We start from the raw sequence: 27351 nt of genomic DNA, 5'->3' as shown, positions 1-27351 counted from the left end.
ACAGGAATACCCTCTAAAGAAAAAGCAAGTCAAAACCTCAGAAAAAGAACTAAACTAAATGGAGATAAGCAATACCAGATAAAGAGTTCAAAGTAATAATCATAAACATGTTCACCAAGCTTGGGAGAAGAATGAATGAACTCAGTGAAAACATCAGCAAAGAGATAGAAAATATTAAAAAAAAAATTGAAGAATACAATAACAAATGAAAAATGCACTAGAGGGAATCAGCAGCAGATTAGGGGATGCAGAAGAATGGATCAGTGATCTGGAAGACAGAGTAGTAGAAATTACCCAATTGGGATAGCAAAAAAAAAATTTAAAAAGACTAATTTAAGGGACCTCTAAGACAACATCAAGCATACTAACACTCACATTATAGGGGTTCCAGAATGAGGAGAAAGAGAGAAAAGGACAGAAAGCCTATTTGAAGAAATAATGGCTGAAAACTTCCCTAACCTGGCAAAGAAAACATATCCAAGTCCAGGAAGCATAAATTTCCAAACAAGATGAACCCAAAGAGACCCAAACCAAGGCATATTATAATTAAAATGGAAAAAATTAAAGAGAGAGTCTTAAAAGCACCAAGAGGAAAACAAAAATAGGTACATACAAGGAAACTCCCATGACTATCAGCTGATTTTTCTGCAAAGTTTGCAGGCTAGAAGGTAATGGTATGATTTATTGAAGGTAATGAATGGAAAAAACTTACAGCCAAGAATATGCTACCCAGCAAGGATATCATTCAGAATTGAAGGAGATATAAAGTATTTCCCAGAGAAGCAAAAGCTAAATGAGTTCATCAACACTAAGTTGGCCTCACAGGAAATCTTAAAAGGATCTTTTTTAAACAGAAAAGGCCATTACTGGAAACAAGATAATTATGAATGAAAAAAATCTCACTGGTAGACGCAAACATATAGTAAAGGTAGTGGATCAACCAGCTATAAAGCTAGTACGAAATTTAAAAGACAAAAGTAATAAAATGATCTATATCTAAAATAATTGATACAAAAAATAAAAATACGTAAAACATGATACCAAAACCATAACACATTGGAGAGGGATTAAAATGTAATGCTTTTAGAATGTGCTTGAGTTGAAGTGACCATCAACTTAAAATAGACTGCTGTATATAGGTTCTTATATATGAATCATGGTAACACAAACCAATACCTGTAACAGATGCACAACAAATAAGAAAGGAATACAAACAAAACACTTAAGAAAGTCATCAGATCACAAGGGAAGAGAACAAGAGAAGAAAAGAACAGAGAAGAACCACAAAAACAACCAGAAAACAGTTAACATAATGGCAATACGTACATACCTATCAATTACTTTAAATGTAAATGGATTAAATATTTCAATGAAGAGATATAGGGTGACCCAGTGGATGCAAGACCCATCTATATACTGTCCACAGGTTACTTCAGATCTAAAGATGCACACAGACTGAAAGTGAAGGAATGGAGAAAGATAGTCCGTGCAAATGGAATCAGAAAGTTGGGGTAGCAATAACATATCAAATAAATAAATAAAAATGTAAAAATAATAATAAAAATAAAAGCCTGGCAAGTGCCTTGACCTAGTGAAAAGTCTGCATCAAGCCAGATATGAGATGCCCTTCTCAGATCCCCACCCATTCTCAGACCCCAGGAGTGTGGGTTCAACTCTGGCAAGGCCTTCTCAAGCAGAGGTCTGCCTGGCTCCCTACAGACCTCAAACTCAAGGGACACTCGGGAAAGGGAGTCGGATCACGCATGCTCTGGAGAAGGAATCTCAGTTCCACAGCACCATCAGTCTTCTTGGTAGCCTTCCTTTTCTTCCTTTAAGAATAGAGCACTGGTGGGCTTCCCTGGTGGCGCAGTGGTTGAGAGTCCGCCTGCCGATGCAGGGGATACGGGTTCGTGCCCTGGTCCAGGAGGATCCCACATGCTGCGGAGCGGCTGCGCCCGTGAGCCATGGCCGCTGAGGCTGCGCGTCCGGAGCCTGTGCTCCGCAATGGGAGAGGCCACAACAGTGAGGCCCGTGTACGCAAAAAAAAAAAAAAAAGAATAGAGCACTGGTATTAAAAGTTGTGGGCTGCTCCCATCTGAGGAAGGGTTTTCCTTCCTTATGCTTCTGCATACTGTGGGATAAATGGTACATGCTTCTTGAAGCTCTATCAACCTCTAATCTTTGTAAGTGTGCAGACACTGTGTATGTTGGCCCAATTATTATTCTTCTCTGCTTCCTTCCTGGCAAAGCCAGCATCCAATGCCAATGACTAAAATGCTATATACCCACTTGCCCAGTATCCCTTATGGCTACAGGTGGTCATGCCATTCATTCCTGCCAAATTAGATTTAAGGAGAAGTGTGTTAGGGAGTTCAGGGTAAAATTTTCTTCCCTGATGAAAAAGGGTGCTGTAGCCAAAGAAGTCCCAGCTCCCCTCTATCTTGCTTGTGGTCTGGTGGTGTAAACATGTGGTGTCTGGAACTACAACAGCCATCACACAACCATGAGACACGAGGCCTAAAGACTGTAAGCCAACATGTCAAAGATGGAGGAGAGGAAGGATGGATAGAGCTAGGGTCCTTGATGTCATTGTTAATTTAATGACCCAACCCTGGGACCCAGACTTCCGGATTCCTTGTTCTGGGGGATAACTTGAAGTGTTTTTGTTTAAGCCATTGCTAGGTATTCTGTTGCTTGCGGTTCAAAGCATCCTAAGTGAGACACAAGTTATGTGATCTCTCTGAACCTAAACTTTCTTATCTAAAAAGTGAGGTCAGTACCACCTAAGAGAATTGGGGGTAATTAAATAATTTGATCTACGTAAGTCACCTGACAAAATGCCATCTCACAATAGATACTCAGCACATTCTAGTTAAATGTAAAGAAAAATTGGAAGTGTGATGCAGTACTTTGGGCTGAATATGAATATTGCTGCAGCTATTTTATGAACCTTCTAATGTATAGAGTGAACAGTACAATGATTTTTTTTTTTTGCTTTACATTGCTTTATATTATTACTTGGTAAATATCATGTATGTGTAAATATGCATACCCACACTTACATGTTTCTTTTCTCTCCTAACATCTTTTTCACTGCTTAGTGGGGAAGCGGACTATTTCTCCCTTCTCTGGGAAGGAAGGGAGATTATCGCAGTAGAGTTCAAAGGCTCAGAAAACAGTCTGAGTACTTAACAATAGCTCTCCATTTAAGAACTCTTTCTACAGCTGGCTAGACTGGTTTAAGCCTCATCATATCAGATTTTCCTGGTAACATTTTCCAAGTTTGTATAAGCTTCAGCAGGCTACAGACTTGACCAGAACCTTGGACAGGATGCTCATTGATCTACTATGAAAACACTGTGAAACCCATCTTCCTCCCAGATGGAGGAAATGCATTGGCTGGTAAAGCCTCCTCTCTTTTGTTTCTCATCTCTTTGTCATTTCAGAAGTGGCTGTTCTCACAGACTCTTTGGTGGTTGCTGAAATCGGCTTTATTTGTCTGCTTCTTAGAAAGCAATCAACTTGTCTGTGAAAATCATCTTCCATTGTCAGGCCAACAATGGCTCTTGCAGCCTCCTCTGTGTCAAGTGGAATTCAAAAGGCACTGGTCTCTTCCACTTCCAAAGGGCCAGAAAGCGCCCAAGGCTCGGTTCTTGAACTGCCTAACGTACCCGTGTCTTCCTTCCTTCTCAAGGAAGTGTACAAAATGGCCCTTCCTCACTGGAAACTTTCAAGAGTGCTGGAGTGGACAACTTCTTATATGCTCCTCTTATCTACTTTGTTGCAGTACGCTGTACTACAAGGTGCAGAGACCCATGTCTTTGGTAAAAGTGGCTGCAGGCTCATCTGGCATAGGCTGGTGCTGAATTGGATCAGCTGCCAAAGAAGGCAGCCCTGGTCCCCATACCCACATTTACCTTGCAGGCTGAGGTCATATGGTTGTGACATCTCACCAGATTCAGAACCAGAACATTGCTCAAGGTGCCCTTTTCATGAGTAGTGTGAACTGGAGGCAGATGCTCAGTACAGACGGTCCCTGACTTACGACTTTTCGACTTTATGATGGAACGTGATAGGCATTCAGGAGAAACTGTACTTTGAATTTTGATCTCTTCCCCAGGCCAGGGATATGTGGTTCGATACTCTCTTGTGATGCTGGGCAGTGGCGGCAAGCCCCAGCTCCTAGTCAACCACGCAGTCACGAGGTAAACAACCGATACACTTACAACCATTCTGTCACTTTCGGTACAGTATTCAGTAAATCACATGAGATGTTCAACACTTTGCTATAAAACAGGCTTTGTATTAGATGGTTTTGTCTAACTTTAGGCTAATGGAATGGTTCTGAGCAAGTTTAAGGTAGGCTGAGCTAAGCTATGATGTTCGGAAGGTTAGGTGTATTAAATGCCGTTTTGACTTACAATATTTTCAACTTTTGATGGGCTTATCTGGGACATAACCCCAACGGAAGTTGAGAAAGTTCTGTATTTACATTCCAGAACATTCTGGAACATAGTCAAGAGTGGCAATGAAGCATGATTCTTAGGAGCATATGTTGTTTTTTTAAAAAAACTAATTTATTTATTTTTGGCTGCGTTGGGTCTTTGTTGCTGCACGTAGGCTTTCTCTAGTTGCGGCGAGCAGGGGTTACTCTTCATTGCAGTGCACAGGCTTCTCATTGTGATGGCTTCTCTTGTTGCGGAGCATGGGCTCTAGGCACACGGGCTTCAGTAGTTGTGGCCCGCGGGCTTAGTTGCTCTGCGGCATGTGGGAATCTTCCCAGACTAGGGCTTGAACCCATGTCCCCTGCATTGGCAGGTGGATTCTTAACCACTGCGCCACCAGGGAAGTCCCAGGAGCATATGTTTCAATCTAAGATTATCTGATTGTCTCCCGGGCAAGCTGTATCACCTTAGTTTCCTCATTTGTAAAATGAGGGTTTTAATAAAACCTACCTCATAGTAGTGTCTATAAGGATTAGGTGAGGCAGTGGTTATAAACCACAGGGCACAGAAGTTAATAACTGTTGTGTATTATTTTCATAAATTCTTTATAACCTTATGAGTCATTTATTCAAGAAATATTTATTGGGTGCCTATTATGTGCCAGGAAGATTCCCTTCTTGTTGATCTTCAAAATGATACATTCACCTTGAATGACGCGTGGCCGACAAGCCCCATCACAGGTCAGTTATTCATGTCCTCTGAGATGCTGCTGTTTCTTCAGGAGTTTCCTCCAGAAAGCACTGCCCTGGCTGAAGAAGGCAATCTACTCCTCCCCCCGAGGAAGTAAACCCCCCTCTTGCCCAGCTTTTGTGCTCTATAACCAACTGTGGCTTGTAAGAGCATTTCAGACTCTGCCAAGAGCCCTTCGAGCACAGGTCTTACTGAATTTTAGCTAACAGGCCTCACAGAGTGGAGTGCTGTGCTCAGCCAAAGTATTGCTGATTTGCTGGATGCATTTGGATTCTCCTTATGGTGAAATGCCTGGTGGCTTCTGAACAAGTATGTAACTAGAGACAAGGAAAATAGATGAAAGAAAGTGCAAAAGATATCTGGGGCAGGAAATAAAAAAGGAAGACGATGTGAACTCTGTTTTTTCAAATATTACTTTCTTCTTCCTTTCCACGACCTGCCTGTTCAAATAGTCCTTTATAACACTGCAGAAGGAGAAAATAAGATAAAGGGTGCTGCATCTCCTCCTGTGAAAGCAAGCAAGATTCCAGTCTCATGTTCTAGGAAGTCATAGTCTTGAAGTCGTGCTGGTCCTTCCACTGCCCCTGAAGGGAAAACAGTGGTGGCCATGGCAGGAGTGCCTGACATTTACCAAGCGCTTGTATGGACCAGGCCCACGCTAAGGGCTGTACTAATATCATCTCATTTTGTGTGTGTGTGTGTATGTCTGTGAGGGGTCACCTGATTGCTAAGAGGATTTCAAGGTCTAGATCTTCCAGGGCCATTCAGATTTGAATACCATGCACATCTGTCTATGTTTTACCCATGTTTTTGAATCTTCTAGTCCGTGTACTGGTTAAGAATGAGGACATTGGAGCCAGACTAAGATTTGAATCCAATTCAGCTACTTTATAGCTGCGTGGCCTGGGGCAAGTGATTTATCCCTGGGCTTCCATTTCCTGATCTGTAAAGTGGGAGAATTAATAGTTACTATTTCACGAAGTTGTGAAGGTTAAATGAGTTATTACGTGTAGAACAGAGCCTGGCACACAAAATCTATCATTTTGGTTGATCCTCTATGATTAATTCTCCAAGGAAAATATATTCTTTGCTTTCAGTCCTCACCTCCTTTCTAGCACCTGTAAAAAGGGAAGGATAATATCTTATTCATATGATTGTTTTAATGACTTAGTGACTTAATGTATAGAAAGTATTACCCTCTGTACTGTCTGTTCATAGATGGCACTCCATCTATGATGGAGTTTGAACTCCTCTTGATATTGTAGTATAGAAGCTTATCCTAAGACTTTTGGTTTATCTTTAATTTTATGGGTGCCAATCATTAATAATAATGCATTCATTAATGTATAAATTTAATCATTAATATGGAAATATTTTGACCTCAAAAGTATTGTTTCTTGCATCAAGAATAGTGAAAAGAAAAGAGAAATAACTGCTTAAGGTAACGTTCAAAGTAAAAAGATCATCTCCTAATCAGTAGAAATTTACGAACTAAAATGAATTTTGATTCAATCAAGTTTGAACACTATTAATTGAATATCTGTGATGGTTATAGCATTGTGCTGGGTGGAGGAAGAGGGAAAATTCATCTGAATCCCAGGGAGCTTTCCGTCTACCTGGGCAGACAAAGCACACACATGAAGCTGGAACATAAGAGCAGAAGGTAGGGTGTGATTGACCCAGGAGTCTGCAGAGTTCAGAGATGGTGGAAATCAGTGTGGAAAGATGTGAGGGCCAGCAGTGGGTTCACAGGAGGCTTGAAGGATTGTTAAGGATTTAACCAGACAGAAGGAAGGGAGGACAGGGCATCCAGGTTGAGGAAGAGGCAAAGCCAGTGCTGGATTTGCCAGAGTGTGACATGGAAAGGCTGGGAGCAGAGCCTTCTGAAGGGCAGCCATCAGCCACCCGGGTCTGTCTCAGGCAGGTTAGAGTTTAGAATAAAACATAGCCAGAGGGTTTCCCTGGTGGCGCAGTGGTTGAGAGTCTGCCTGCCGATGTAGGGGACGCGGGTTTGTGCCCCGGTCCGGGAAGATCCCACATGCCGCGGAGCAGCTGGGCCATGAGCCATGGCCGCTGAGCCTGCGAGTCCGGAGCCTGTGCTCCGCAGCAGGAGAGGCGAGGCCACAACAGTGAGAGGCCCGCGTACCGCAAAAAAAAAAAAAGAAACTTTCATTCTAGTGACTAGAATAAAATAATCTTCTTTAAAGGGAAAAAATACTTGAGGGGGAAAAAATGGAATAACATGTGTAATGCTGGAAATTTAAATATCAGTTTAGTTCCTCATTGCTAACATGGCATTTATATCCCAGATGAGATTTCGTAATTGATCCATAATTTGCTTCAGCTGTTGATTCTTCTGTTTGAGTTTCTGTGAAAACAAAAGAATTTATCAGAAACGTTTCATGAAATATATACCATGAAGGTAGAAGACTAAAATGTCATAAGTTATAACTCCAATGATCCAGACCCAAATTAAGCTAATTTCCTTAAGGCAGAAGGTCTCAATCCTTTTCTGGCCGCAAACATTCGCTGCAAGGCATGAGGAAGTCTAATTCAGCACCCAGAGGCCTACAGCTCCATCCCCCACCTCCCTTCACTCCTCCACTTCTACCACCAAAGAAAATAAGCTAAATATTTACTTGTTATAAAACCTAAGTACATAGGTTTTCCAAGAGACAGTGTAGCATAATGGTTAAGAACACAATCTCTAGAGCCAAACTCTCTGGGTTTATACTCAGCTCCTTCACTAACTAAATATATGATGTTGGCCAAATTAGTTAAGCTCTCTGTCCCTCAGTTTCCACAACAGAAAAATGGGGATAATAACTGAACCTACCTCATAAGAGTTTTTATGAGGATCAAAAGATTTGATTCATGTCAAGTGTGAGAACTGTGCCTGGCATACAAGTAAGCATTCAGCAAATGTTACTGGTAGCCACAGAACAGAAACCGTCAATATAGAATAGAAAGTATAATAAAAATGCAATGCCTGATGCAATTGGTCTTTCAAACATGTGGCAGAAGTCACTGTTTGCTCTCAGCATGAAGTGCGATCTAATGCTGAAAACTGAAGACAAGATGGCACAGCCCTGATATAAGCTTCTTCGTAACTGAGATTTGCTGGATGCCCTGAATGCACATGGCAGGTGTCCCTGTATCTCTAGATCTGGGTTTCTACTAGACCACAGTTTGTTAACTTCTTTTTAAGCATCCTTTCTTCAAATCCTATGTAGTAAATGTCTATGTAGATAAAACAAGATAAACATAGAGAATTTCAAAGTGCTTACTAGTTATTATAATAATCATTACTATTAAGTAACCTCTTGGAAACATTACATTTGGAAGTAATATTATTTAGTTAGATAATTTTAAAGATACTATATTAAAATACCTCCAGATCAAGTAGTACATGTTCATTATAAAGAGACCTAAAAATCTTTATCTTGATTTCATTAAAGAGCAAACTAAGATTAAATAAATTGCTTATATTCTATCTAGAGTTAGAGAGGTAACAGGAGGTAAGAAGGTAAAAGGGAAGAAGAAATTCTTATTGGAAAACAGAAAAGCAATTTAAAGAGACTTCAATATTAATTAAATTTAATTCATATTTGAAAAGAGAATTAACACAACACAGTCAGATTAAAACATATGACCGTAGAGTACACAGGGTAAGCATACAGTATTCAGTACCATAAAGCTCACTTTAACATAGTTTTGGGGAAAAAGATACTATTAGTACTTTAGGTATTCAGTCTCCTTGTTCAGTTTCACATGCCCGATCTTCTAAGTTCTGTTGTCATAAGTATGTGGTAGCTGCCTATTAAGTCTTTGTCATCCTAGAGACCAAGAAACTTCTGCCAGCAATCAAGGGTGGCAGCAAAACAGGAATATACGAATAAAGGTGTATATTGGGAGGTCGAAAACCTCTGTTCCAGTTCTGACTTTGCCTCTAACTTGCTATTTGATCTTAGACAAATTCCTTATCCTCAGTTTTCTTCCGCAAGAAATTGGATTATATAATCTATTAGGCCCTTGCCAGTTCTAATTTGTTTATACCCATACATAACATGAAAATCAGTTACACAGACACATGTAATGAAAACCAGTAAGCTTGGTTCAGGGAACTAATTCAAGGCTTCAAAATGATTCAGTCAGCTGCCCTTTTCCACCAAGCCATCATTCCCCTAAGCTGTGAGAGACTTCAGTTACCATGATTCCCTGCTCAATTCTCATTTTTCAGGAGGAAAGTAGGAAGAGCAACTGAATAAGAATAAAAGGAAGAGAAAGAATATGAGTTGGTTTTTAAAAAATTATTTGAATTAGTACCTTCTGACATGAATATGGTCACTTTAAAAAAAACTCAGAACTTCTCTTTGGAATGGAATTCTTAGCCTGTAACACATTTTGTTCCATAAATATTTACTGAGGGTATATTATGTGCTTGGCTCTGGGTTAGGCACTGTAAGGGAAGAAAAATGAGTAAGAAATGGTCCGTTGCCTTGAAGAAACTCCGCATGAAGTAGGAAGAAGATACTGCCCAAATGACTAGACCATAACCTGGTTAAGGCAGATGGCAGGGGAGAAATATCAGATGCTGTGGAACCCCAACTGGTAGGGTCAGCAAACAAGGAAAATATTTTTGTTTGGGGTCTAGAAAAGTTGGTGGTGAGCAAAGAGTGGAAGGAAGGATAAATTTGGTCTTGTTAGTAGATAATGGGGATCCATTAAAATTCTTGAAGAAGAAGAAATATGATTTAAACTGCAATGAAAAAGGTTAACTGGGCAGATGTGTGCGATGGGTTCTCCTAAATAACTTCAATAGTGACAAATCTGTATCCATGGAAAAGGAGAAAGAGGAGGTATTTAAGTTTTTGAAACAGTTGAAGACCATTCAGAGGCCAAGTCTGGTGAATGAAGCTTAGTGATCACATTTTCAGTATAAATTAAGGAGTAACTAGAAGTAATAAAATTATATTCTTGAGTCGTTAGAAACAGACTTTCAAATCAATATCCAAACAGAGGTTACAGATGGCTCCCACAATGGTTACATCACTGGAATAAATGCTACTTTCAAGAATACTCATTTGGAAATATAAATTCTGATATACTCATTTAAAAAATTTAGCATCATTAACTCTTAAATAAAGTAAGAGAACTAAAAAATGTGGGATATTTTCAAGGTAATATTCAACTCTAGGGAATAGTAAAACTTTTTTTAAGTATGATATGTCTTAAGGCATTTGGACAGTTTGTCTCAAAGAGGCCACAAAGTTCTAACTGAAAAGAATTAGCATACAAGTAAAATACCTAGAGCCAAAACACATCATGAAAATATCAACAGCAAAGCTGACAGTTATGCTTATTAGTGGTTAAACTGTAAATAAATTTTCATGACATGATACAGGATTTAATATATACAATCTTGCCACTGATTGATTTTAACAGAGGTTGACAGTGCTGTTATCAAAATCCATCATCTGTGCCTAATTTGTTACATTAACAGGTGAATGTGTAAGTAGAGTAGATACTTAAAAAATATGTTTATGCTAAGTCATACCATGTAATTTACTATTCATACAAAGGCTGTGACAATTGGTCAAAAATGCTTTAACTTCTAACTGCTTGAACTCAATTATATGTCAACTCTAAAAACTACCCACATATCTCTTTCAGTTTCATTTTACCATTAACAGAATACTTTTAAGCAAAATAGAACTCATTCTGATATCCTTAAAATATAGTCTCAAACAAGTGTTCATCCTTTACTTGGGTATTAAGACTTATGGATTCAAGCACATATGAAAAGAAAATGAAGTATTTTAAAAAGCCAAAAATTTGACTATTAAAATTAGGCCATTCTTCATCTGATGATTTATATCAAATACTGATTACAAATTTCATGCCCCAAAGTTTCATGCCACTATGGTAGACATCAGTGATATATATGTTGTTAGAAACCAGACTGACCATCAGTATGTTCTGTACAATCTCAAGTACACAGTGATACTCGGCTGACCCTTAAACACTGTGGGGGACTGGTTCCAGGACCTGCCACGGTACCAAAATCTGAGGATGCTCAAGTCCCACAGTCTGCCCTCTGTATCCATGGTTCTGCTTCTGCAGATTCAGTCAACTGCATATTGTGTAGTACTGGAGTATTTTATTGAAAAAAATCTGCATATGAGTGGATCTGCACAGTTCAAACCTGTGTTGTTCAGGGGTCAACTGTAGTTGAAAAATTAACTCAATTAATTTAAACTACTTTTAATAGCATCTGTGTGATTATGTATAGGCCAACATTTTACCATCTGAAGGTGGCTATTTAAACATATTTTTCACAGAAACACTCAGGTATGTGTGCCATTAAGGCAGAAAAATATATATCAATTGATCATGAGTTTACTCAGTGTTTTAAAATTTTTCAATTATATTTTAATCTTATATTCTAGAAGGGAGGTACAAAGTTGGAAGAAGTGGGGGAAAAGAAAAAATAAAATACCTTAGTACCACTAATTATACATAAGATAACTTGGTTAACAGTCAGAATATGTATTATATTCAATTAACATTTATGATGTTTTATTTAAGGAATGAGTCAAAAATCTCTTTGGGTCAAAAAATCCACTTTGGTTTTCAGCTGTTAACTTTATTCTCTTCTGCCTTTTTTAGGGGAATTTTCAGTTTGAGTTAACCAAATCTTAGTCCTCTCCCTCTTTTTTTTTGGTTTCTGTTTACTGCTTAATTCTCCAGTACTGTCTCAAATTATAGTAACAATTCCCAGGAAGTAAGAGAGAGCCATGAGGCCAATCAAATGAATACTTCCTCTGCCATTCAAGAGAAGATAGTTTCTCTCTAAATTCTCTTAAAAAAAAATTCCCATGGAAATATAGGGCTAAGCTTTAAATCTGTTTAATTTAAAACATGTAATGGATCCTTTCCTCTTTGTAATAATCTTCAGTTCAATACTATGTTAACTAAAACAAGTTTTATGCCAAAGTTAGAAGTATGTACAACAGCAAATTCAACAGATTCAAATGGTTTATTCAAAATCAAAACGAGTTCTCAAATGCCTGAAGTATAAATGGGAACACAGAATTTAAAATATGGGCTTTTATTCCATAAATAGATGAACGTTCAGAAATACTACTTTGTGCATTGAAGTAAGCCTGTTGCAGATAAACACTGTGGACTAAACACGTGTTTATCTTTTCTTTTTTCTCAAACCCTAATAAAATGGCAGGAGAGGAATGAAAAAGCTATAAATCCATGTGGAGAAAAATGATCAGAAAGGAGACAACAGTAGATGTCAGGTGGCACATGTTAAGAATGAAAAGTAGAAGGGGAGCAATAAATGACATGGGAGGAAACTACTATACAACCCAGATGGATGCAGGAAGGATGCCAGTGAGAACGGGCTGATCCGCCACGGAGACCTGGAGACAGGTGCCATCGCAAAGTCAGCACGTGAGGCCCCGGTGACAGAAACTGGAGGGAAACAGCTACAGGGATGCGTGAGAGCCCAGGTGCTCACTCCCATTCCTCACCAACGGGGGACTGAGTACCCTCTCCCGCGTCCTGTCCCACGTTTCAGGGAGCAAGAGGTTTGTTTCCTGTGAAATTGAACCAGAACAGCTGGGGATTCAGTGCCACCAGCACAGCAGATGGCAAGAAGACATGAGACTACACTCTATTTAGGGCACTGGAAGATTCTCCTCTGAAGAAATGGAATAGCCCTAAAGAAAAAAAGCCTCAGTAAATGATAGTTGGGGCTCCCCTCAAAGAGAAGAGCCAACTTGCTTCCAAATCTCGCTATGATGAAGCCAACTCAAAGCCTACGATAGGCTTTCCAGTGCTTCCCTCCCAAATATAAATGGCTCATGTTTAAGCATCAGATGCTCACCAGATCTTTTAGAGCCTCCATCTGCAAAAACAACAAAACATAACAGGGGTTGGCAAACTATGGCACGTGACCTGTTTTTGTAAGGCCCATGAGCTAAGGATGGTTTTTACATCAGAACAAGGACCATGGGCTTCCCTGGTGGCCCGGTGGTTAAGAATCCGCTTGCCAACGCAGGAGACACGGGTTCGAGCCCTGGTCCGGGAAGATCCCATGTGCCGTGGAGCAACTAAGCCTGTGCACCACAACTACTGAGCCTGTGCTCTAGAGCCCAGGAGCCACAACTACTGAGCCCGTGCGCCCAGAGCCCATGCTCCGCAACAAGAGAAGCCACCGCAATGAGAAGCCCGTGCACCGCAAGGAAGAGTAGCCCCCGCTAGCCGCAACTAGAGAAAACCTATGCGCAGCAATGAAGACCCAACGCAGCCAAAAATAAATACATAAAATAATTAAAAAAAAAAAAGAACAAGGACCACATGTCTCACAAAGCCTAAAATATTTACTATCTGGTCCTTTAAAGTTTGCCAAACCCTGTATGAGAAGATTATGGAAGAATACCTTCTAATTTCTGAGGGAACTTGATTTACAACATAGAATTTTATATCTAGCCAAACGATCAACTGGACAGATACATGAAGGCTAAAGTCCCTGCATTCCTCCTAAAGAAGCCACTGACGTATGTACCTTACCGAGGGAGAAATAAATTACCAAGAAAGAGAAAGATAGGAGATTGAGGAAATAGTGAAACCAACAGAAGAGGTGAAGGAAAGCCCCAGGGCAATAGATGAACAGCAGGCCTAGGGAGCATTCAACCAAGACCTGAAGAGATGGGAGGACTTGGGGTGGGAGTGGGGGGGAAACCTGTAAGTCGTCTGATAATTTGATTCTAACCAAAATTTTTCAAAATTACAGAACTATTAACTTTAGGAAAACAAAATAATTATTCAAGGAAATGTAATTCTAGTTTACTACGTGGCTTAGCAATAAGCAGTATTTATGTGCCATAATAATATGAACACAGAATATTTATTGAACCCCAATTATGACAACCGCATTGAAAGGACTGGGGGAAGGAAAGTATGTAGGTGGGTCCAGGACAGAGAGAGACTCTACAGAGAGCTACATCCTCATGTGGAGAAAGAAATACTCTTATACATCACAGTCTTGGTATCAATTACATCCTTTACTTAAAATTCACAAAATTCTACGTCAATAGCTAGTGAGAGTTTTTTGATTACACACTGTCAAAGTATTACTATAGTCTGATTATATGATAGGTCTTTAAAAAAATCAAGAATAGGTTATGACTAAACCATCATATTAGGAAAAAAAGAGGAACTTAGAGAAATGGAAAGTGAAATGAAACTTACCTTTAGAAAAATTACATCTTTCTGAAGTTACACAAGCTTACCCCTGCCCTCCCCCTGACCCCCCCCGCCCTGCAAATATCATAATATCTTCTATGGTAGAGAACAAACTATCTGTATGTCACATGGGGTACTCTGAAATCAAAGTTACCATCACAGTTGTGTTTTATTTATATATACATTTCATTGTATTTTATAAGTAATATCCTTACTATAGAGAAAAATAATAGAACACATCCATTGTGAATGATTACACAGATTATCAACAGAAACATGTAACACTTAATAAATGAATGTCTTATATCTCTGTACTACCAGACACCACTTATTCTTCAAGACCTAAATTAAAAGTCCCCAATCCCCTCGTAATTTCCTACTGTAAATTGTTTATGCTTATTACTGTCAAATTTGCTGGAACTATTCTTCTTAATTTATATTTCACCTCTTAAAAATTGTTTTAAATGTTATTTTAGAAAAATCTATCCATCTTTTTCTTTTTTCCTGAGTTTTGATATACATTTTTCTTTTAATTTTCCAATACTTCGTTTTGCAAGTCTTATTTTCAACTCTGAAATTCATTTTGACACATGGTGTAATGTAAAAGCTAGTTTAATTTTCCCCCAAAGTGTCTCTTTTGAAAGACTAATTTTCCACACAATCCCTCTTACGTCATATTAAATTCTCATATACAATAGGAAGACTTTTTCTGGCTATTATTTTACTAATCTATTCTTGTGCCGGTATTTCACACTGAATTATTGTTTTTACAATATACTTGATATCACGTTTTAGTTTTTGAAGCAAAGAGTTCTTTATTTTATTACTCTTATAGGAATTGTTTTATGTATGTATTTTAGTATGCTCTCAAGAAAATCCAATTTGCATTTTATTTGGATTTGTTTTTTGATTGGTATTGCGCTAAAATCTTACTAGTTTTGTGCAGCTTCAAGAGAATTCATATTTGGATTTGGACTGTTACTGTTTAGAATAGTTATTGCCCATATAAGAACTTAATGTGTTCTTTCAACTATTCAAAACTTCTTTTATGTATCTCAGTAAGTTTAGTTACATATATCATGGAAATAATTCCTAACTACTTAATATTTGTTGCTGCAATTGTGAATAGGATCTCATTCTAATTTCTTTATGGCATTATAGAAAAATGGTATCAATCTTGTATTAAGCTCTTCTTTCAAACACTTATTGACTCTCATCAGTGAGCTTCTTTGAGCTTAAGCTTGAGTTAAAATGTTATGTACAAGCTTAAGGAACTTAACAGATTTGTACATAATATTATAACCCGTTTCCTAAAGTTTATTTCAGTTTCACTGGCTATAACTTCTAAAATAGTATTAAACACAGTGGTGTAAGGCATCCTATTTTATACCTATATTTCATCTCAATGAAAAATGTTGGCTACTTATCTGAAATAAAAAGGTTTTTTTTAAAAAAGACTATCTTGTTAATAGTTTTAAGCATTCTTTTTTTCAATTTAATCTACTGATATTATATGTAAACTGAGTCATCCTCCTCTACCTCAGAAAACCCTCTGTGGCTGTGGCGGATTAATTAATACCCTGATGAATTCTATTAACTAGCATTAAGAATTTCAGGAGTGGGGCAGGAGGTGGGAGCATGTATTTGTAAGTGAAGGAGCGAGATTGGTAGTTTTATTTACTGTGCTATTTGTTAGGTTTTGGTAACCATGTTTCCACCACAGAATGAACTGACAACATTCCTTATTTCCCTATGGTTCTAGAGAACTATCTGAACATTATCTTCTGAACTTCTAAAAGTAGTCAGCAATAAATTCTAGTTAGGAACTTTTGTGGGGTAGAGGGTGGGATGGGGTAGTGCTTTGATAACTCAATTTCTTATTCAGCTGTTGAGACATTCACCTCTCCTACCTGTAAATTTTTATCATTTGCTCCTCCAAATATGCTCTAAGCTAGAGAGCTACAATTCTGCCTAGAAAAGAAGAAAGTAAATGGGTTGTGACTGAGTGCCTATGAGGCTTTTCTAAGAGCTTTACTGCCTGAATTCTGTGGTCTCTCTTCTGACTATTCAGATGGCATTTCTGCTTACATTTTAGTCCTGGGTTGTACTCTAAGTAGGTTAAATTTGTCACAGAAACAACTTCAGGTAATTCTATAATTCAAATTATGTTGTTGAGTTACACAGACTCCCCTGTAATTTGTATCAATAATTCGGAAATATAAAACATACAGACTAGCAACTCACTTTATTGACTTCAGCAATTTCTCGCCTCTCTTCACTAGCAAAACGAGGTGGGCCGGCCCGGTCATCATTCTTTGAGCCATCGTCTTCCACGTATGGAATAAGTTGCTGGGAGTGACAGACAAAAGTTAAAAAAGTCAAACATATGATACACAGTTTCCAATTATACTGGTATAGATAATGCTTCCGATTAAGATCACTTTTTATACTTTTAATAGTACAAAAATATATTTTAATTCAAATGACGGCCTAAAATAAAAGCCTTAGAAGTCTATCATTTCAGTGCACTCTACACATTAGCTTTTCAGATTTCTTTTGCAAAATAGTCCTTTTAGCAAAATTAGTTGTCACATGTAATTAAGTAATATCCTACTCAATCAGCAAATATTTAATTGGCAGATAGTGCGTGAGGAGACACTGCAAAAATAATGACAAATAAGACAAATGACAAATAAGTCCTACCCTTACGAAATTTATAGTTCGTTGAGATGGAACAGGCTTTCCTTCATCTATACTAAAAAGAAAGGAAGTTCATGGATGCATATTATATAAATGTCATCTACTTACTATCTAGTATCTGTGCAGATTTCTAGATGTCTTTTAGTTGGGAGAAAGTTTTTTTGTAAGAGAAGAAAATTTATATAGCAATGAAACGTCTAGCAGGATTATAATTAAATACGTATGATTTGTGATGAAGTTTATTTGATGAAGCCTCTTGTAGATGTGACAGAGACTTCAGGAATTATCTAGTCCTTCCATCTTATATTACCAATGCAGGAACAGGACAGAGGTAAATAACTGGTACAATCAGGAGTCAATCTGCCCAAACTTCTATGAGTTCTTGGGACAAATATAAACTTGCCCACATTCACAGGTACTTTCTTCCTTTCCTCTCTCCTAACGCAAGCAGAGTGGTCCTTCCTCCTGAAGACACTTTGTCTCCATTCCTGTGCCCTGATTCCTCTGCCCTCCTGTCTTCATTATTTAGTTTCCCCAACCTCACCCTACCATGTTCTTCCTTTTTTATCTAAACATGTTCTCCCATTTGGAGGAAAAAATCCCTAACCCTCAACTCTATCCCTCCTTCCATCTACTGTTTTCTTCTCTTGCTTTTAATCTAACCTTCTTGAAAGATGGATATCCACTTTCTGGCTTCAGTTCCTTATTTCCTGTTTAATCTTCAGCTCACTGTGATCTGACTTCTTGTTGCTACCTTTTCACAGAAGCTCTGCTCAAATATACCAACAATTAATCTGGTGGACAGTTTTCATTCTTTATTTTCCTTGACTTCTCTGCAGCATCTGTCAATGTCAACCACATTTCCCATCTTCCACATCTCTGACCCCTTCTTTTCAGGCTGTATTGCAGTTTACTCTTTCTCTGTGTACTCTTTACATGCTGATCACTCGAAGAAAGCACTGATCACAGGAAACTGTTCCTTATATGTAATGAGAGAACATCCAAACCTTCCCAGCTACCTTTGGTGGCAGACATATAACTTGTCAACAGGAAAAGAGCACCTATAAAAATATCATATACCTAATTAACTAAAATATATCTATGATCCGAGACTAAATTTTAAAAATATTTAAAAACTAGAGTGATTCCACTAAGATAATTTAAATTAATAATGATAAAAATAGTTATAACCTTTTATCCATAAAGAACTTACATGAAAACCACTTTAAAAGGATTTTACAATGCTATTAATATGCCTACTAAAACATCATGCACTGATTTAATTAAAATGAGACATTGGAAGCAATAATAAAAATTGCCACAGACAACCCTCTCCTCCCAACAACAAAAATTTACTATCAGCCTGGATGTTAAAGTCTACTAGAAATTATTAACAAGAAAAGACAGTAATAATTCTATGCACACATATATATATATATATATATATATATATATATATCACAATTTCATCTTCTCTAGTCAAAAGCAAAACCCAGTATGTTTCATAATCTGGAAATACGGTGAAAACAGAAGAGAGAAAGGAAAATATTACAAATGTCCTGAGACTATCTTAGACTCATCCTTCCTCTACCACTAAAACTTGCCTCTACTGGAATGGGATCCATCCCTCCGCAGTTTTCATTGCATTTATCATAGACCAGTCGCAGCTTCCTGAAGAGAATAGAGAGTTGGCGAAGATGATCCTGTAGCTTTGCTAACCGGTCTTGATATGTTCCAGTATGGTAAGTGACACCATTTGGCAGCTTCTCAATAAAGAAAAAGAAGAAGAAAAGAAAAAAATTAAGATCAGGACTTTTCAGCGGAAGAAAAAGAAGAGTATGTTGCCACTGTTGCAAAAATAATCTCAAAATACCTTAAATATGATAAGATAATTAAGATACTCAAGGTATGCATTAAAACATAAAGCTGTCACCAAAAGTTTTACTTTAAGGGCTTCCCTGGTGGCGCAGTGGTTGAGAGTCCGCCTGCCGATGCAGGGGACACGGGTTCGTGCCCCGGTCCAGGAAGATCCCACATGCCGCGGAGCGGCTGGGCCCGTGAGCCATAGCCACCGAGCCTGCGTGTCTGGAGCCTGTGCTCCGCAACGGGAGAGGCCACAACAGTGAGAGGCCCGCGTACCGCAAAAAAAAAAAAAAAAAAAGTTTTACTTTAAAAGGAAATCAATAGCAGGAGATAGGTGCAAATCAATCTGTACTTGAATATCATTAATAAATTATTACAAGTAACTGCTATGATCATAACTCTGTGTTGGATGCTTATATATTTTTAATTCAGGAATTTTATCAAAAGAAGCCAAAAATATATATTGAAATGACAAAAATCACAGATAAATGGAAAAACTACTACCTATTTAGAACTAAATGCACCTTTTGTGCAGTGCTGAAACTCACAAACAAAATCTTCCTTTCTCTGTACATCTTTACAGTATTTTATTCCCACAATTTGATCTGTGAAATCATCCTGTAATTAGAATTAACAAAATTTGTACCATGTTTTCTAGTATACGAGGTAATTTCATTATAAGCACTCATACATACACTTACCTTGGGGAATAAAGTGACTTAAAACCAAGACCCAAACTACTGTCTAATAGCTAGAAGATCAGTCCAGTCTTTCTAAACCTCAGTTCATCCTTTTTTCTTTTCTAAACAGATGAGGTAGGAATGCAAAAAAAAAAAGAAGAGCCTGGTAGAGTGTTCAGAGAAGAAAGAAAACAAGACACACTATCATTACAAGTAGGTAAAACCATAAACACTAAAAAAAAAAAATAAAAAGACTGTAAAGGCCTATACGTAGTTGTTAAAAGGTGTAATAGTTGATAAAAGATGTAATAGGAAGGTACACTTGTTAATAATTCATTTTCTTCTTTTCTCTCATTTCCAAATTTCCTGTAATGTTATGTTTATAAGTTAAGGAGATGGATCTTCTGAAATTCTTTGAAATGAGTTTTATTAGGATTTTTGGAAATTCTCAAGAATTAAAACATTCTGAGGATTATATCTCAAAGAAATGTGATAAAAGTACCAAGGACTGAATTAGTCAAAACAGTTTAAAGGAAAAAAGCATTATAAGAGTTCACCCCCCAATACAACATAGGATTTCTCATGACCTTTCAATTTATGAACTTTCACAAACATTATCAAATAAGAGGAAAGTTTCAAAGGGTCACTGCTTTCTTGTTTGGGTGATAATAAGTATAATGATTACATCTTGCATACAGAAGCAGGCTCTCTACCTTTATTATGGTACTGACTACGTTGAGTACTTTGCCCATATTTTGTACTTAATAAAGACTAGAAGCAGCTGACATTTATATCCCTGTATTCAGTATAGTGCACACACACATAAAGTCTTGAAGTACAGTCTGGATTATTTTACTTTCATGAATTATTTTTTCCATAAATGGACACTTAAAATTCACTAAGAATTCTGTGTTATGCAAAAGAACTCTTGATAAATCCTTTCATAAAGGAAAACAAAATCCTTTGAAATACAAAGAACCACCCTTCTCAAATTCACCCTCTTAGCAAGTTTGGGTATTAGTTTTCACATAGAGCATCAGCTTCTCAAAGAAGGGAGCAATTAATTCATTCAAAAAATTTACTTTTCATGTTGTCAGGCACTGTTTTAGAAGCTGAGGTAGAGCAGTGAACATGAGACAGATTATACCATAGAGTATATAATAGTGCCTAGGAGCTCTTGGGATAATACTATATAATGTAGATGCTTAGCTAACAAGCTCATCAGTAACCATCTCACTAATGAATACTGAATATCTGTAAATAAATGTGATCATACCGCTAGACACTAAAAAGGCATTCAACTAAATTCAACATCCATTCTTAAAACAAATATAAAACTCTTAATAAAAATTCCCCAACACAATAAAATACATTTATCTCAGTTAAAAAGTCAGCACCATGATGAATGTGGAAATATTACAAGCATCTGCACTAAAGTCAGGAACAGAACAGGATGTCTACTAAGACCACTAATACTACCAGTGAACACTCTTCTGGAGGTATGGCCAATGCAATCAGAAAAGGAAAAAAAAGTTGAAATATTAAAAAGCTGTGGCATAATCGTCACTATTTGCAAATGATATAAAGTTCTATCAATAAAGGAAGTCAAGAGAGAGATGGGTACAAAATTAATACAGAAAACCATAGCTCTGCTTTCATATATAAAAACAAAAGAAAATGAGAAAGGAAAAAGACCCTGTTTACAACAGCAACAATAAAGATAAAATATCCAGATAAAATATTTGACTTAAAAAATGTCAAGATAAATATGAAAACTTAAAATACTTCATAGAGACACAAAAAAGGATATTTTGTGTTCTCGGTTAATAAGACTCAACATCATACCAATATAAAGTCTCTCTAGGTTAAATCAACGGAATAAAAGCACTAACAGGATTTTCTCAGAACTATGAAGGTGATTCTAAAGTACATGTGGAAAGATAAGCAAGAATGGCCAAGGCGATTTTGAAAAATAAGTGTAAATACTTTATAGAGCCTCAATAAATGTAAGAAAGTTTGCCATTACTACATAAAAGAAGGCAGCTAAGTGGAATAGAGCATCCATAAATTGATTCGATTATATGAAGTAGCATCTGAAATCAATGGAGGAGGAAAACGAATTATTCAATCAACTTTTTGGAAAAAGTAAAGCTGGGGCCATGCCTTACACTTCATACTAGGATAAATTCCATACAGTTCAAAGTTTTAAGTATAAAAATTGAAACAAAACTGAATTTTTCCTGATTTTGGAGTGGGGAAGGACTTCCTGACTTAGACATTGAACCTAAAAAGACTGATAAATTCAGCTACCTTAAACAAATATATGTATATGTATATGTATGGCAAAAGGTAAACAGCAGACTGGGGGAAAATACTTGCAAGTTATATCACACACAGCAAGTTTTTCTAATATGTAAATAGCCGAATCTTATAAGTTGGGGGAGAGGGTAAAAAAGACCAAAAAAAAAAAGAAAGAAAAATGCGCAAATAATATGAACAAGCAGTTAACGGAAAAGGAAACAGAAATGATTCATAAAAATATGAAGAGATGCTGGAACTCATTAAGACTAGGAGAAATGTAAAGTAGATTTTCACCTATCAAATGATCAAAGATCCAGAAATATAATTTGCTGTGTTAGTCTCAGCCTGATGGTTGGTCAGGAAATGGTAGCATAAGCTGGTACAACTCCCATGGAGTGCAATTCATCATAATTTATCTAATTACATAAGCACAAAGCCACTTCTAAGAATTATCCTGCAGGTATACTTGAGCATTTAGGTAGGAAGGTATTCACTACAGTATAACAGTGAGAGACTAAAAGCAATCTAAATGCCCTTCTCTAGAGGACTGGCTAAATAAAGCACAGTATGTCCATGCAGTGGATTACTATAGAATACACCTTAAAAGGAAAAGGAAGTATTTTCTGTATAGATATGAATAAACTCCAAAATGTACCAAATGAAAAAAGGTGCAAAAGGTGTATAATATACCAGTATTATCTGTGCAAAAAGGGAGGAAATGAAAGAATATACATATACATTTGCTTAAATATGCACAGACTATGTGGAAGGATATATTAGGATAGTAATAAAAATCAATAATAATCACCACCTGTGGAGAGAAGTTAGCTAGCAGATAGTGATGGGAGGGGGAATGTTCACTGTAATGTCCTTTTTTATTTCTGAATTCTGAATATATTCAGAATATACGAATATATTCTATTATATATTCAAAACAATTTTTTTAAAAGATTTAAAGCATAACAAATAGAACCAAAGCAATACTTTCTTATGCAGGGAATCTTAATCTGGGATCTAGCGATCTTTAGGGAGACATCTGTTAACCCCCTGAAATTTTATTCAAAATGTTTACATGTGCATTTTTCTCAGAAGAGAGTCCATAGTTTTCATTAGATTTTCAAAAGGCTAAAGGACAACTAATAAAGAAGTACTTCTCTAAAACAAATGCTCAGAAATAACCTCAGCAGTTGATATTTATGACACTTCATCCTTCTAGATTAATAATACAGAAGATAATTTTTAAAATTTAAATACTTAAAAGAATGCATTAATAAATAGCTTATATGTAGTCTTGTTTGTACCACTTCTCTCAGCTTTTTATAAATGAAGGAGCACACTGTTGCTTCATTTCCAGCCAATTATGATATGGCCCACAGGCTCTTAGAGGAGTTAAATCACAGGATTCGCAATATAAGAAGCACAAAGAAATAACTATTGTAGTCCCTTACAAATTGGTTGAGAATATATGTCCACATGTAATCTAGTTATTAATAATACTTTTTTGAAAGAGTTCAGTTCTTTCAGTGTCAGTTATGGATGTGTATTATATTTCTGTTAATAGTACAAATTGTTTGACAGCAAATTAGTATTATAAAGAGGTTAGTAGGACGAGCTACCAGTCATGTGTGATGTTGGGTAAAGTCTTCTCTCTTTAAGCCTCAATTTCCTTAACTGTAAAATAGGGATAAAAATACTTCTTAGAACTGTTCTTATAACAGTATACCTGACCAAGGAAAGTACTTGATAGATGTTAGCTATTAGCTCTACTAGTCCAATACAGCAGGTTGAAAATAAAGAAATATTTGCTAAATTCTGAGATCATTTAACCCATACTTTAATCATCTTATACATTAATCCATTAATTTTTAAAACAATTGCCAAAGATTTCATATCTTCTCTTGGATTCCCTTTGTATTTTATTTCACACTGGCTTTATTGACATGGTCTTAAAATATTTCCATACAACTGTATTACTTCTAGAATCAATAGGAAAAAAAAACCTCAACCATTAAAAAAAAAAAGGCAACAAAACATTCTTTACTGCACCAATTGAAGTAAGAGTTCTAAAGTTCTAAGAGTCTGAGGGCCTGGATTCAAATTTACCCTATACTGACTAGATTTGGACAAGTCACTTCACCTCTCAGAATCATAGAATCCTTATCCATAAAACAAGAATGATACCCACATCACATAGTAGTAAAGATAAGCATTAAAAATGGGTTAGCAAGGGCTTCCCTGGTGGCACAGTGGTTGAGAGTCCGCCTGCCGATTTAGGGGACACGGGTTCGTGCCCCGGTCTGGGAAGATCCCACATGCCGCGGAGCGGTTAGGCCCGTGATCCATGACTACTGAGCCTGCGTATCCGGAGCCTGTGCTTCACAACGGGAGAGGCCACAACAGTGAGAGGCCCGTGTACGGCAAAAAAAAAAAAAAAAAAAAAAAAAAAAGGATTAGGAAAATGGTGCTGAAATAATTGGATATCCAAATGCAAAAAAAAAAAAACAGATCCATTTCTATCATTATATAAAAAAATTAACTCCATGTGTATCATAGACCTCAATGTAAAACCTAGAACTATAAAACTTCCAGAAGAAAACATAGGAAATCTTTGCCATCTTGGGTTAGACAAAGATTTCTTAGATATGGAACCAAAAGCAAAATCTGTAAAAGAACAAATCAATAAATTGGATTCCATCAAAATTTAAAATATCTGTTCTTCAAAAGGCAATATGAAGAGAATGAAAAGCCACACAGACTGGGAGACAAAACAAAGACATACAATACAGAAAAAAAAAAGAAAAGACGTACAATAACAAGTTCTGGCAAGAATGAGGAGTAACTAGAAGGCTCAAGCACTGCTGATGAAAATGTGAAATAGTGCGGCCACTTTGGAAAAGTTTCTTAAAATGTTAAGCAGACATTTCCCTACCCAGCAATTCCACTCCCAGGCATCTATCTACTTAAGAGAAACGAAACACATGTTCACACAAACATTTGTAGCTGAACACTCATAGCAGTATTATTTATAAGAGCTCCAAAGTGGATACAACCCAAATGTCCATCAACAGATGAACAGATACGCTAAGTGTGTTATATTCATACGGTAGAACACTGTTCAGCAATGAAGAGGAAGGAACTACTGATATATGCTGAGTGAAAGGAGCCACACCGCCCGCCTGCACCAAAAATCATAGTGTATGTTATATGAAACTCTATAAAATGCAAACTAATTTACGGTGCCAGAAAGCAAAGCAGAGATTGGCTGTGGATGGAAGGCCAGAAGTAAAGATTTAAAAGGGGCACGAGGAAACTGTGTGGGGTGATGGATGGTTTCACACGTCCACATGTGTCAAAACTTTAAATGCATTGTACTGTACATCAGTTATACCAAAATAAAGCTGTTTAACAAAATGCTTAGCAGAATCTGAATTCAACACCTTGGACCCTCAAAAAGTATTCTGTGGAAAAATATGAGATTAAAATAATCCCAAGAGTATGGCGGAATGAGACTCACCTCTACCTTGAAAGATACAAGAGTTCGCCTAGAAACCTGAGAACCCGGTCGAATCTAGAAAATGTGGCTTCAATCTTACAGAAATCCGGCCTAGAAAACATCACCTCCACATCTTGGGGACAGACACATTATTGGGGAACGCTTCTGAATGTAAATGGGGGCGACCAACATACTCGAGGTTTGGCCAGGGCAGCCGCGTCGAAGCCCAGGGGCCCCACGTAACAATTAAACCAGCAGCCCCCTCCCTCGCAGAAACATCCCGCTTTCTCCACGCACGGCCGTGACCGGAGCCCTCCTTCCTTCCCACCTGCATGTTTCTCAGGAGCTGGAAGATCTCCATGGTGCGGTACACGATGTCCTGAACCGTCTCCTGCCCGATCCGGCAGAGCGATGCGGTGTTAACCTCCCGGGCCGCCTGCTGGGCTTGGGGCCCGGCGAAGGGCCCGGGCGCCATCCCTGACGCAGCCAACGGAGGGGTGGACATGGCGTGGCAGCGGCGTCAGGTCAGCAGGGCTGCAGAGTAGGCGTCAGGGGTCCGCCCGACCGTCGCTGGCCTCGGCGTGAGCAGAAGCTTCTAAGACCGGGCGATCTGATTTCAACACAGCTGCCGTGACTTCCGCCACCGTGACGTAACACGTCATCAAACGTCACGGGGACCGCGCCCTCGGCGGGGTCCCTGGGAACCTGTGTCAGCGCAAGGTCGGCCGGGATTGGGCTGGACGCCCGGGAGGGGCGGGACGGGCGGGTTGAGTAGCCAATCACCAGCTGTACTCTAGCCAGAGGGGTCGGTGCGCGTGGTGGAAGGCCGGTGGGCTTTCCACCGCTTGGTTTCTCATTCTCAGCCAATGGTTAGAATTCTTGATAGAACGCTTACTTCGTCTTAATTTCCTTGCTGATCATTTTTTTTTAATAACAAGCATACGAAGTGTGTAGTAGTATTGTTCTTTCACATGCTTAGTGACATGTTTAGTCGCATACAGCTTGCAACTGATAACCTGCGATTTGAGTTTTTGATCTTCATGCTTCACTGTGACCTGACACCAACTCCCCGTTTGTTGTTGATCCCTGCTGAAAAGTCGGTTTATTCGGGAAGCTTTCCCGATCACCGGAAGTATAAAATTAACACTTCTCTCTCACATACACTATCCCCCCACCTCCATTCCCTTTCTGACTTTGGCACTATGTTGTATATAATTTTCAGTTTGTTTACATTCAGACTTCTCCTCGCCTTATTCACACACACTAGAATGCAAACTTTGTAAAAACAGAGACTATGTTTTATTCGCTTACTGTATTCTCAATGCTTAGTGATTGGCACATAGAAGGTGCTCGATAAATACATGGTATGACATTATAAATGTAAGAAAAATTAGAATAAATCCATTCTTTCTCCTACCACTTCCTGTCCATTTCCAAAGGATGGGGAAAGTCCAGAATGTGAAAACTGGTGATAGGCACTAAATTACTGTGTTTTAAATAGTATCTGAACACTCCATTGGTAAGGACTTCACAGGAAAATGTTATTAAAAATGACATAGGAGCCATTGTGGAGATTTTAAGCATAGTGATTTACAGCTGTTTAGTGAGCAATTGCCATCTGACAAATATTTACTGAGCACCTACTATGTGATGGGTGCTAGAAGTGGTGATAGAGTAGTGGACAAGTCAGACAAAAACTCTGCACTCCTGGGACAGACTACTAAGTATTGTGATGAGTGTCTAGAAGCAAAAGTTCAAGATCCTAATATCTAGGTGCTAACAATTTAGGGGATCAGGGATAATCTGAAGGGAATAAGTTGGGCCCTGATGGTGAATGGCAGAGGGTGCAGAACACTGG

The 27351-nt window shown here is 37.9% G+C and overlaps 1 protein-coding gene across 1 annotated transcript; it reads right to left on the bottom strand.

Moving 5' to 3' along the window:
* Nucleotides 1-6534: 6534 nt before the first annotated feature.
* On the bottom strand, nucleotides 6535-26156 carry MED30 (mediator complex subunit 30). Its single transcript, XM_032610349.1, has 4 exons — nucleotides 25822-26156; nucleotides 18761-18919; nucleotides 16701-16805; nucleotides 6535-7563 (listed from the first exon to the last, which is right to left on the bottom strand). The coding sequence occupies exons 1-4, from the start codon at nucleotides 25996-25998 to the stop codon at nucleotides 7468-7470; spliced, it is 537 nt and encodes a 178-aa protein (XP_032466240.1). The 5' UTR covers nucleotides 25999-26156; the 3' UTR covers nucleotides 6535-7467.
* Between the last annotated feature and the right edge of the window lie 1195 nt (nucleotides 26157-27351).

Source organism: Phocoena sinus, chromosome 17 (genome assembly GCF_008692025.1).
Source record: "Phocoena sinus isolate mPhoSin1 chromosome 17, mPhoSin1.pri, whole genome shotgun sequence".
Taxonomy (NCBI): domain Eukaryota; kingdom Metazoa; phylum Chordata; class Mammalia; order Artiodactyla; family Phocoenidae; genus Phocoena; species Phocoena sinus.
The sequence above is the reverse complement of the archived record's forward strand: the minus strand, read 5'-3'. Positions and strand labels throughout refer to the sequence as shown.